The sequence below is a fragment of the Rhinatrema bivittatum genome, chromosome 14 (genome assembly GCF_901001135.1).
Source record: "Rhinatrema bivittatum chromosome 14, aRhiBiv1.1, whole genome shotgun sequence".
NCBI classification, from domain to species: domain Eukaryota; kingdom Metazoa; phylum Chordata; class Amphibia; order Gymnophiona; family Rhinatrematidae; genus Rhinatrema; species Rhinatrema bivittatum.
Window position 1 is genome coordinate 13,920,094 of NC_042628.1, and position 12,826 is coordinate 13,932,919.

The window sequence follows — 12,826 nt, forward strand, 5'->3', positions numbered from 1 at the left end:
CAAAGGGATTATGTGCATCCACCTACAGGCTTATAAAGTAGCTAATAATTAGGCTAATGATTAAAGCAGCACCAAATGCACTGCCTTAATTTCTTCCCATAAAACCTAGAAGAGGCCCGGTGGTGCCGGCTGCTTACCCGTCCTGGAAGTGCTGACTCACTGTCTGCAGTCTCCTGCTTCTGCCCAGCAGTTTTAAAACACAGAATGCTTCACACGCACCAGCTAATCCCGGCAACCCCCGGATCACATGACCCGAGTCCCAGACCTCTGACAGGAGCTACACACCCACACGCCCGCCCAGCGCCTGACACCAGGTGGCTGGACAGAGATGCAGCAGATCCTCCCTAAAGCCCTATTTACTTGGTGGGGGTCGAGGAGGAATGTGATGAGACTCTGAGCAAGCAAGAAGCCAGCGTTAAGATGAGCGTCATTTTATTCTTCCCGTTTTAGAGGCACACAAATTTGAAAATCAATGCTAATTTATTTTTTTTTTTTAAAGGCACAGTTATATGTGTGTAGCAAATGGACTTTTAGGTTTACCACATATAAAATGGCAATATTAAAAAAAAACAACAAAAAAACTGGTTTAAAATATTCTTCTGCTACAAAATACTGTAAAGAGCTGGGATTTATCAGCCATTATCAGTAAGAAATATGCTAAAAGCTGTATATGCATACACAAAGCAAATATGTGTGCGTGCAATGCTGTAATCACGTCTAACAAAAAGAACCCTCTTCACAAAACATTTTGTCCATGGAGGGATCTACTGCTAGGAGACGGTAGAAATCCATGTATCTGGTCTGGCAGGATGATAAGAAATTGGGCTTTATATAGGTTTGCTGCAGCCAACATGTATGCCTACATTTGGACCTGTGTGCCCTGGGATTATCTTTCACTGGGAAACCACATGGACTAAGTGCCCACATAATTCTCCCAAATATCTTTAAATGGCTGATCATGAGAAAAGCACATCTGTCTGATAAAATATACGCAGTTCTGGCTACTACACAGCTGGCCAGCCTGTCTCCCCCACAAAAGGAAATTTGCATACCAGAAAAAGGCTAAAAGGCAGGCTGGAGTTTTATCTTTTCTGGAGCATCACTCCCTTATAGGTGGGAGACTATGGGCAAAAAAGGCCACGCTCTACGACCCCCTGCACCTCTGTTGCTTCCTCAAAAAAAAAAAAAAAAATGACAGCGTGGAATATGGACTGTATCATTGTTACCAGACTCAAAACTGTAAAATGATACATACATTAATTTACAGCAAATTTTAGCTATGACTTAGGTTTGTTAAAATTTCCAAAGCTGTTCTCGTCAATGCTAGCAGTCTGCAGGAGAACAACACAGGCTCAAGACTCAGCCCAGAGGTTTCTGCAATCCTGAAAGGGCAGCAATATCAGAACAAGGGCAATTTTCAAAAGTCAGTCAGCCAGATAAAAACAATCTGGAAACCCTATCCCCTCGGCAAAAGAACATATGGGGAGGGGTGTGGGGGGGTGTGGAGGAGAAGATTAAAGGAAAACTGGTTCTTACCTGCTAATGTTCGTTCCTGTAGTACCAAGGATCAGTCCAGACTGCTGGGTTGTGTCTCCCTTCCAGCAGGTGGAGTCAGAGAAAAAAGTTTAAGGCACCCTCTGATAACTCAGTGTGCCAATATCAAAGCAGAAAATTTAAGTTGAACGATCAAGGACTAGATCAAGAACAAAAAACGCAAGTAAAGAGCGCTAAAAATTATATACAGAAAAAGAGCACGGATATAAAATAGTATCCAAAATAGTCATTCTTCATAGTCTCCTAAACCTTGCAGAGAGAGAGAAAAAAAAGAAACAATTGACCAGACTCTCCGGAAAACTCTCTCTCTGGGCGGAGTCTAGACTGATCCTTGGTACTACAGGAACGAAAATTAGCAGGTAAGAACCAATTTTCCTTTCCCTGTACGTACCAGGATCAGTCCAGACTGCTGGGATGTACCCAAGCTGCCCTAAATGGGGTGGGATCCAGAGAGTCCCGCCCTAAGCACACTGCTGTCAAAGGAATCAACTTCCAGAGCTCGGACATCTAAACGATAATGCTTAGCAAATGTGTGCAACGATTTCCAAGTCGCTGCTCTGCAGATCTCCTGCGGCGAAACACACTGGCTCTCAGCCCATGATGCCACCTGAGACCTAATCGAACGAGCTTTCAGACCATCAGGTACTGGCCAGCCATGACAAAATGTATGTCGAAGCGATGGTGTCCTTTAGCCATCACGCAATGGTAGTCTTGGAAGCCTGACATCCCTTCGTAGGACTGCTCCATAAGACAAAAAGATGGTCTGAGAGACGAAAAGCATTAGTTACTTCTAAGTATTGCAGAAGCACCCGGCATACATCTAGCCTCCTCAATTCCTGGGCCTGAAGAGAAGACCGATCTATATCTGGAAACGCCGGCAGCTCCACAGACTGGTTGATGTGAAAACGCAGAGACCACCTTAGGCAGAAAGGAGGGTACTGTCCGCAGCGAAATCCCGGAATCCGAGATGAGTAAGAACGGTTCCCGGCAGGACAAGGCCTGAATTTCCGATATACGCCTAACTGAGCAGATCGCCATGAGGAATACCATCTTGAGGGTTAAATCCTTCAGGGTAGTACGCTTAATAGGCTCAAAAGGAGGGCCGCAAAGCCCACGAAGTACCAAATTCAAACTCCACGATGGACAGAGTGCTCGAATCGGCAGATTTAAATGTTTGGCCCCTTTCAAAAAACGAGCCACATCTGGATGTCCTGCAAGAGACGAACCATCAACATTACCTCGCAAACAGCCCAACGCCGCTTCCTGAACGCGGAGTGAACTGTAAGCTAGTCCCTTCTTTAAACCTTCCTGCAAGAATGCCAAAATGTGTACTATACTGGCTTGGCGCAGAGACACGTTCAATCCGCTGCACCAAGAATCGAAAACCTTCCATACCCGAACATAAGTAAGAGAGGTAAAGGTTTTCCTCGCGCGGAGCAGGGAGTAGAGATAACCGCATCCGTGTACCCCTTCTTTCTCAACTGCCGCCTCTCATAAGCCAAGCCGCTAGACAAAAACGAGCCGCCTGATCGAAAAATACCGGACCCTGCTGAAGCAGATTGGGAAGACGACAGTCGACCGCTAGGTTGATCAGGTCTGCGAACCACGGCCTCCGTGGCCACTCCGGAGCTACGAGAATCACAGGACCCCGGTGGGACTCTATTCTTCAAGACTTTTCCTACCAACAGCCAAGGAGGAAACACAAAGTAGCATGTCGCTGGGCCACGGAATGACCAAGGCATCTACCCCTTCCGCCCCGTGTTCCCTCCGATGACTGAAAAAGCAAGCCACCTTCGCATTCAGGCGAGTAGCCATCAGGTCCACTCGGGGTGTCCCCCCCCCCCCGACAGCTCCCACTCTCCGGGGTCTAGCTGCTGGCGACTGAGAAAGTCTGCTTGAACGTTGTCTACTCCAGCTATGTGAGAGGCTGCCAAACAAACCAGATGGCGTTCCGCCCAGACCATCAACCTGTCCACCTCTGTGGCAACCGGACGACTCTTTATACTGCCTTGCCTGTTGATGTACGCCACCGTTGTCACACTGTCAGACAGAACTCACACCGATCGACGATGAACAAGTGGGAGAAAACCCTGTAACGCTAGACGAACCACTCTCGTCTCCAAGCAATTGATGGACCACTTGGACTGCTGAGGCGACCACTTTCCCTGAGCCGATTGTGACTGGCAGACTGCTCCTCAGCCGGAAAGACTGGCATCCGTCATCACAATTATCCACTGGGGATTCTCTAGACCCATCCCCTTCTGTAAGTGACTGGGAACTAACCACCATTCGAGATTGGACCTGGCGGGCTCCATGAGGGGCAGAGGCAGATGGAACTCCTGACTTGGGATCCCAGCGGGAAAGCAATGCCCTCTGCAATGGTCGCAGATGCACAAACACCCAGGGGACCACCTCCAGAGTAGATGCCATAGAACCAAGAACTTGCAAATAGTCCCACACCGTGGGCAAAAGGAGGGCCAAAAGGCAGCGCACCTGAAACATCAGCTTGAGCATTCTGTCCTGTGGGAGAAAAACCTTGCCCACAGCCATGTCGAAACGGGCTCCCAGGAATTGTAATCTCTGGGAAGGTACCAATTGACTCTCTGCGAAGTTGACTACCCAACTGAGGGAGCGAAGACGATGTAAGGCCGCCTGAACCTCCACTTTGCAAAGAGCTTCCGACTTCACCCAAATGAGCCAGTCGTCCAAGTAGGGATGAACTAGAATCCCCTCTCGTCTGAGGGCTGCTGCCACCACCACCATCACCTTGGTAAACACTTGAGGAGCCGGCGCTAGACCGAACTGGCAATGTTCGCCCAAGACCATAAACCAGAGAAATCTCTGATGACGCTCCTGAATTCCTATGTGCAGATAAGCCTCGGTCAGATCCAAGGAGGCCAAAAATTCGCCTTTGTGGACGGCCACAATGACGGACCTCAATGTTTCCATGCGAAAACGAGGCACCCGAAGCGCCCTGTTGACCATCTAAGTCCAGTATCGGACGGATGGATCCCTCCTTCTTGGGCACCATGAAGTAGATGGAGTACCGTCCAGTCCGATGTTCAGTCATTGGGACCGGGACAATTGCCCCTAGATCCTTCAACCGGCTCAAGGTCTGGAGTATCAACTGTTGCTTTATCTGGGGCCTGCATGACAACACCAAGAAAAGGTCCCGTAACGGGCGAGCAAAATCCAACGCATAACCATGTTCTATGATGTTTAGAACCCACTGATCCGAGGTGATCTTGACCCATTCCTCGCGAAACAGAGAGAGACGTCCTCCTTGGAACCAAGGAATGGGCCTGCGCACCTTCATTGGGCAGACTTGGTGGCAGAGAAGGCTTGGGAGGCTCCCTCACGCAGAGGCAGTCTCCCACGAAAGGAATGGGCCCAAGCCTGAGACCTCGTGAGCATCTGCTTCGGAGCAAAGGACGGGGCCCTACCTGTCCGGAAACGGCGTTTATCCCGAAAACGACCCCTGAACGATCCAAAAGTGTGATAAGAACGAGGCTTGTCTTCCGGGAGCTTGTAAACCTTATTATCCCCCAAGTCTTTAATGAGATGTTCCAGCTCATCACCGAATAACAAGTTTCCTTTGAATGGGAAGGAACCCAGCCGCGACTGACATAGCATCAGCCGTCCAGAGGCGGAGCCAAAGAAGCCTCCTAGCCATCGTGCGAGAGGAGGTACGTAGAAGATCATACAAGGCATCAGCAGTATATGCCACAGCAGACTCCAAACGATTCACCTGGTCCAGCTCTGCCTGGGGGAGATCTTGAGAGGTGAGCAACTGTTGCACCCACCGAAGGGTAGTTCTCTGCATGAGGCTACTGCAAACAGCCGCCCTATCACCGAGCGCCGAAACCTCAAAAATCCGCTTGAGAAGAACCTCTAGCTTCCTATCCTGGAGGTCCTTCAGAGCAGTGCCTCCCGTCACTGGAATGGTCGTGTGCTTAGCAATCGCAGAGACAGCCGCGTCCACCTTAGGGACCTTCAGCAACTCCAAGGACTCCTGCAGAAGCGGACAGAGTTTTTCCATGGCTATACTAACCCTCAGACTGGCCTCTGGCGCGTTCCATTCCCGAGTAAGCAGCTGCCAAAGCTTCGGGTGAAAGGGAAAGGCTTTAGGCGGAGCCCTCAGCCCCGCAAGAACAGGGTCCCCTGGGGAAGGATCCGCCACTGGCTGCGGTGCCAGAATATCAAGCTCTTCCAGAACATGAGGGATTAGAGGGTCCAGCTCCTCCCTGCAAAATAAGCGGAGCACCTGTGGGTCATCCCCTGCAACATCATCGCCCGCAGTGTCCACTGTGGAAGGGTCTTGGGGTGTGGGGTCCAGGGGAATAGCTGGTGGCGGAACCACCTGAACAGGGGCTAGACAGGGTATAGGAACTGCGGGCCCTTCCACAGGTCTAGGGACCTTAGCCGGTGGAGACTGCAGCCAATCCAAATCTGCCTCTGCCTCCAAATACGCTTTGTGCAGCAGCAAAATAAACTGTGATGAGAAAGGACGCTGTCTCTTTAAGACACCCCCCCCCCCCCCCCCCCGGAGGCAAGGCAGAAGGAGGCAAGGCTTCCGATTCCACTTCTAAAGGCCTTTCGGGGCTTAAACTATGAGGGGAAAGCGGCGGAGGGAGATCCCCTCCCCCCCGGGACATTGTGCAGCATCGGCGCCCGAGAATTCCAAAAAGGCCGCCGTTCCCGCACTTAGCGGGGACGGGGCAGGCCGATGGAGAGGAGCCATCTGAGCCCTGCCTAAGCCGCACGAACACGGCAGAGACGCTCTTCTGCCTGAAACAGGCAGTTCGGAAGGCCTTTCGCCCCCGGGGAGGCAACGGTGACAGAGGCTCTCGCGGGAGAGCCGCGCTGCCGGCTCTCCACACCCCGAACACCGCGATCCCCGCAGCATGACAGAAATAGAAAAAATGAGTAAGTTCCTCCGGAGCGCCGGGTACTTAGAGCAGGCTTTAAACTTTTTTTTTTTAAGTACTTACTAAGGCTGATCTAGTCAATGATCATTAAGGAGTAAGGAACCCCTTGTTAATCAATTTTAGAAAGGAAGAGGACCGCAGGGGATGTCTTCCTTCACCTGCTGGAGTCAGAGAAATACTGAGGGATCGCATGTGGCACACTGGGTTATCAGAGGGTGCCTTCAACTTTCTCTGACTCCACCTGCTGGAAGGGAGACACAACCCAGCAGTCTGGACTGATCCTGGTATGTACAGGGAACGCCATGCGTACCTTTTACCTGCACGGAAAAAAAGTAGGTGAGCTCAGAGTCAGAGGTAAGACTGGGAGGCAATGCTCCTAGTTTCTGCATTTGGAAAAAAAAAAACAAAAAAACTACACACTGTCTTGGAGGGGAAAAAATATCCCCAGGTGCAAATCTTCGTGGGTCTCTTGACTTAGGCACTTTTTGTATTTCCCCTTTCAGAACAGGTGCAGAGTTTGCAGGTAAATATACCTGTGAACTCTGCATCTACCTGCATAGTTTCAAAACTGTCCCCCCCCTCCCAACAGTAGTAGAGCTATCAGCAGCCTGGGTGGGGGTTGGTTCAAAGGCAACCAGGCCCACATTATACCAAATACACACAATAGGATCCCAGAAATCTCCTCCCCCCCCCCCCCACCAGATCATGATAGTACAGGCATTGATCCCAAATCACTAATCATCTTTCAAACCATAGGCAAGTGGGGCAAAGTATGAAGGGTTCAGAGAGAATAAAAGATGGAATTATTCCGACAGGAGAGCACTGCACACACAGAGCCCCTGTTGCCCTGCGACTTAGATCTGACCTCACGCTGTGCAATGCACATGCACTCTGAGGTTTAACATTCCTGCTGTGAGTGAGTGTGTGTGGGGGGGGGACCTGCACACATTTACGCACAGAACAGCCTAGGACAGGCTGCTTCAAGTTCAGTCTCTCTGGATCTATCGTTAACTTGAAAGCACATCAGGCACTTTGATGCACCACGCGACTCGCTCTACATGACACGGATCAGAGGGGTCGACCTGCCATGGCCTAACCCAGATTTCTCACAAAAAAAAACTCAATCTACGCATTCATTTAGATGTTGGAAGCAGCAGAGAGAGATTGTTGAAACTGATGGCCTAAAAACATTAAAAAAAAAAAAATGGGAGACTATGATGCCAGGCCAGTGGCTCTCAATGCCATAAGGAGCAGCAGACCGGCCAGTCCCTGGGGGGGGAGGGAGTCGCCCATCACACAACGGTCACAACTCAGTGGCCGGATTTAGGCCCCCATGATTGCAGTGTTCTGGGAGGTGCCCTGGTGTATGGGGCCCCCCCCCAGCGAAAGTCTGTCGCTGCAATGGGATAAGCTGGGAAGTAATATGAAGTGGGAGGGGGGGGGGAATTCCTGCATAGCTGTGACCCTGCTGAGCTGCAGCGAGAAGGGCAACCCCCCGAGCATCCCCCCCCTGAAGGAGGCCCAAGCTCTGGCTGGGCTTGAAAGAGCTCACCAGCGAGGCGACAGGCGCCGAGACCCAGCAGATGGAGGCTCTTTGTGCTGAAGGCCAAATGGTGCCCAGTCTGCAGCCCAGTGCCGGGCACTCCTCCAGCCACTGCTGGAAATACACAAATGGGGAGTGGATGCCAGGAGGAAAGCCCGAGCTGCAGGCCCCCGGCTGTATCCACATCTGCCCTTGCGTCCTTCAGCAAGGTCAAGCTCACCAACTGTTCACTTCTATGTTGGAGAAAGATGGGATGGGATGGGGATGAAGACACTCTGTGCCCTATTATTGCAACGTTTAGGAAATTACATTAAAAAAAAAATCTGCGCTATTGCAGGTATTCAACTTCCTTTGGACCCCCCCTTGTATACATTACAAAACTACACAGGGAAAACAAAACGGTTTCAGCGAGATGTACTATAGCTAATATCGGGGGGGGGGGAAGGGAAATCTGTCAGCTCCGGAAGAGGTAACCAGCCTTGAGGTGGGACACAGCTGCAATTTAAAGTTAATTTAAAAAAACCCGTAACAGATCCTGCGTTTGATCACTTGCACAAATGTTTGTGTCAGTCTGGGGCTCCTTTCCTGAATTTTGTCACAAGGGGCAAAAGGAACTGGGTGGTACATTTTGCACTCAAATTCATTCTTTAAGCTCTGAAAGCTAACACTTGTATTGCCTTACAAGCAGTGCTTACGGATGGCACGGTGGCCATTTATTCAGACATAAGAACATCCTGCTGCACTGGATACACAAATTGCTAGCAAAGACATCCCTCGCATATTATATTTCGGTGAAAGTGTGATGAGATTGTTTGCTGCATCCTTTGTTTACAGGATAATTATTTTATTTTTTTTTGGTAAAAACACTTTTTAGCCATAAATCAGGTCAGATTACAAATCGCATTAGATTCTAAAAGCTACAATTCCTTTCAAGAGGGCGGGGAATTGCACTGCCGAACCCCTAGGTCTCCAGACTTTTAGCCTCGTTTCATCCGTTGTGCTTTCCACGTGCAGCCTCCTCCACCACGCCTAAATATTGAGTGAAGTAAACCTTTACACACACACACACACAATTTAAAGAGAATAATCCTAACAGTGCTACAATACTGTATAAGTAAAGCAGAGGCTTACCTATTACTGATTCAACTGTGTTACTAGCAGGGTAGAATGGGAGAGTTTTGGCATTAATACTTGATAGCGCTGTAGGGGATGAACTATCAGATCCTATACTGGATGCCAGACTAGAAGTTATACTGGATGTTATACTTGAAGCCAGTGGGTTAGCCACTGAAAAAACACTGAGGTGGCTCTGTTTAAAACATAATATACAAAAGTAAAAAAAAACAAACAAAACAAAAAAACAAAAACAAAAAACATTTTAATCATATGAAATTAAGAAAGTGAACATAACAAAAACAGGAACACAGACCCATGCGCATAATATTCTCATTTAACCCCTCACCCAAAGTATCAGATCTTGTAATTAGGGACATCTGTTTTCACTTTATTTTTCCCAGGAACTGCTCAGTATTTATTATAATAAAAATGGGACAAAAAAGTGAATCTTCCCGTCCCCTCCAATGATTTTCTCCCATTTTTCTTCATTATAATAAACATTGAGAAATTCCGAGAGAAAAAGCTGCAATAGAAGAGTAAAACATTTAGACTATTACTACTACATCCTGCTACAGTTTCATCTCTGAACGCTGCATGATTTCCCTTAATGAAAACGCCGGGAAAAAAAAAAAAAAAAGCAGCTCTGGATTGGTAACTGGCTGCACCGTCTAAACTGCGCAGCTGAGAGAGGAGCAGCGTCTGAGCTCCATGCCACCACTTTACAAAACATAACTGCAGTGAGGCAGAGTCCCCAACGGGAGATTCAGAACTCATCAAATTAAGCCCCCGCCTTGCTCTTCACTCCTTCTCGCCAAGCTCCTGGTGAGGCAGCCAATATGTGCGCAGTGGTTCATATTTTCAATCTCCTACGTCTCGTGCTTCTTATATACAGGTCGCGTCCTGCAGTCCCAAGGGCAGAGGGGCGTAAGTGCTGCTTTCAGTGCCTCTGCCCTCTTCCTGCTTCCATGCTTACAGTTTCACTCATTCAAAAAGGAGCTGGACACTCAGGGAGTTTCATACTATTTCGCCAGCAAGCTCGGAGAGAGACCACAAAAAGTGACCCAAATAAATAAACCTCTTTCCAGTGGCCTCTCCGGAAATGCTGGCATGCAGCTTGGAAGCTATTGTGCCCAGTCGCTCTTAAAATTTGTGAAAATGAAAGTAAGAGGCTGATAAAAAAAAACTATGTGGTAGTGACTCTAGAAACAGTGTCTGCGTTTGATCTCTCTGCTAGGTTTGTTGTTCAGCCTTCAGTGGCACACACCTATATGTCCAGTGGTAGGAGCTACATTTGCATTTGGACTAAAAAATGTTTACCTTAAAAAAAAATAAAAAAAAAAAAAAAAAAATACATGACTAGCTAAAACTACAAAATAACCAAAGTATTAATTAATTTCACATTAGCGTTTTGAAAAACTTTTTTTTTTTTTACCGACTTCTGCTACCCTTCCTATGACCTGAACATCCATAAATCCAAAATGTACATTTAAAAACCTCCCCCACCCCCACCGACCCCACACAGGACAGCAAATTCCAAAAAAGTTGTTTTCCACGTTAAAAGAAAAGTACCTGCTTATTGTCATGCTCGCTAACTTTCTGATTATTCTCTGCTGGCAGGCACTTGAGTTGTTTTGCCTGTAAAAGAAAAAAAATTAGTGTCAATGCCAATGTCTTCTACATTCCTGGCCTGATAAAGGATGCAACATGAGCTTCTCACAAAAAAAAAAAACCAAAAACAAAACCTAGAAAAGCAAACTCATTTTAGAGGCACAAACATTTAGGTAGCATGCACAGGTCACTGCTGCAATATTTTTTTCTTCTCAGGTGATGACAGATGAGCATATTTGCTAGTCAGGGAAAAAAGAAACAACCACCACTTATAAAAAGTTTCGTTTAAAGTTATGGCATGAAAATACAAAATATGAACTGCTAACTTGTCTATTACAAGGAAGATAAGCAGCACATCGCGGACAGCCCTATTAACAAAGATCAGCCTTTCTTTAGGTTAAAAAACTGTCAAGCCAAGCACTTCTGTCCCCTAGAGGCTGGAACCCAGTATCTAAAAAAAAAAAAAAGTGCTCAGAATTTACTGATTTATTTTAAAGACAAATCTCTTCTTCCCTGAATAGTTTCAAACTGAGGTTTCCTTCCTCAAGGTTCTGATCTCGGAAAGTGCGTTCCTTTTGAAACATTAGAACCAGCCTGCACTCTCTTTTCTTCCTGTCGCCACCCGAAAGTAAAGAATTTTAAATGCATCCCTTTCCCACCCAGCGGCAGATTTATTTACAACCTGCAAAGGGCCGTGCCGGGCCCAGACAGAGCATGCGCCCTTGCACCCAAGCGGCCGAGTCACTTTTCTTACGAGCTCTTCGGAAAGAAACACTTTGCCCATTCCCCCAGTGTTATTACAAGGCCTGGGTTCACGCCTGAGGTATTGTCCCGAGCACCTCACAAGCCAGGAAAGGAAGGGTCTTAACTCAGTAAAAGGTAAATTTTTCTGTAAGCACAGAACAGGAGATAGTTATTTTCTGGAGGCAGCACAAATCCGATTATAAAAAGTCCAACTAGAAAGGAATATAATGATGTAACTAAAACCAGGACTGCAGCAGCGCAGATCTTGGAGTGTCTATAACATCAGCTGATCCTACTTTTCGTAAAATGTCTGGAGAACGAAAAGGCCTCATCTGAACAAATGCGCAGAAGAGGGGGGATGATGAGCTCCCCAATTTCCTGGGGCATGAGATTGGGAGTAATGAAAAAAGGAGAGGGGAAAAAAAAAAAAAAAAAGAGGAATTTTGATTTATAGATCTGCTGGAAATGCATTTTCCAAGCCTGAAAAAAAGAGGACTAGAAACGGACAATACAAACCACGGGGCGAAGAGAAATATTGTTTGCTCATGAGGGCCCAAGAAATTAGTCTATGACAAATGTTCCCCCCTTCCCTCCCTTGGCCGTGCACATAAACCAAATCGTGTGCCCTGTCAGCAATTACAAAGCAAAAGTAACCAGTCCTGCAAGGCAGCAGCGTGGGTCCGAGCTGGCAGAGCTGAAAAACCTGGGTGAGGCTTGCATAGAAGCAAAATTTATAAAAAGTACTAAGCATGTAGAATAATTAATGGCAATCAAGAGAAACCACCATAAGTTTTCCTAAAACGAGGTGTTTTTGGTTTTTTTTTAAAGAAAAAGCTGTAGAAGAAAAGCAAAAAAATAAAAGCTTCTATAAATTGCCAGGAAAGCTGGTTAATGAAAGGTGTTCATCTCTAAACAGTGAAATTATTTACCTTGGGAGCCAATTAGAAGCCAAAGGGCTGAGGTGGCACTCTAGTAAGCGATTTGGCATTAACCTTTTATGGACCATGCAGTATTTCCCTCCTGGAAGATAAACATTTAGCAGAAAGCGAACAACTTGGCCCTCTGCAGTCCTTATTTTCAGTGGTGATAGGAAAGCAGGATAACAGCAGCAGGGCTGCAGGACCCCAAAACATGTACTCAGCTCATGTCGCCTTTCCTTTCCTTATTTGTAAGTCTAACTACTGAAATCCTACTTCTTTAGCATTTGTTCTTCTGTTCCCCGTTTAAAAAAAGGGACAAGTGTCAGGGTTTGGTGCAATAAGAATTTGAAAAATCCCCGGACAAGGGCTCACGACTTAAGCTACAGCAGCCGTGGCCTGCACGTTAGCAGCAC

At 47.4% G+C, this 12,826-nt stretch overlaps 1 protein-coding gene across 3 annotated transcripts in view; it reads right to left on the reverse strand.

The window, feature by feature from the left end:
- The window catches only part of UNKL (unk like zinc finger), an 89,488-nt gene that overhangs the window by 23,698 nt on the left and 52,964 nt on the right, over positions 1-12,826 (reverse strand). For 2 of the 3 annotated variants that reach the window (XM_029576615.1, XM_029576614.1), the window contains 2 exons: positions 10,711-10,776; positions 9,157-9,334 (listed from right to left, as the gene is read on the reverse strand). In XM_029576615.1, the coding sequence (XP_029432475.1) occupies positions 9,157-9,334; positions 10,711-10,776 (244 nt within the window). Of the gene's footprint in view, positions 1-137; positions 171-9,156; positions 9,335-10,710; positions 10,777-12,826 lie in introns of those variants that run through there. The other variant, XM_029576616.1, reaches the window with a different exon arrangement.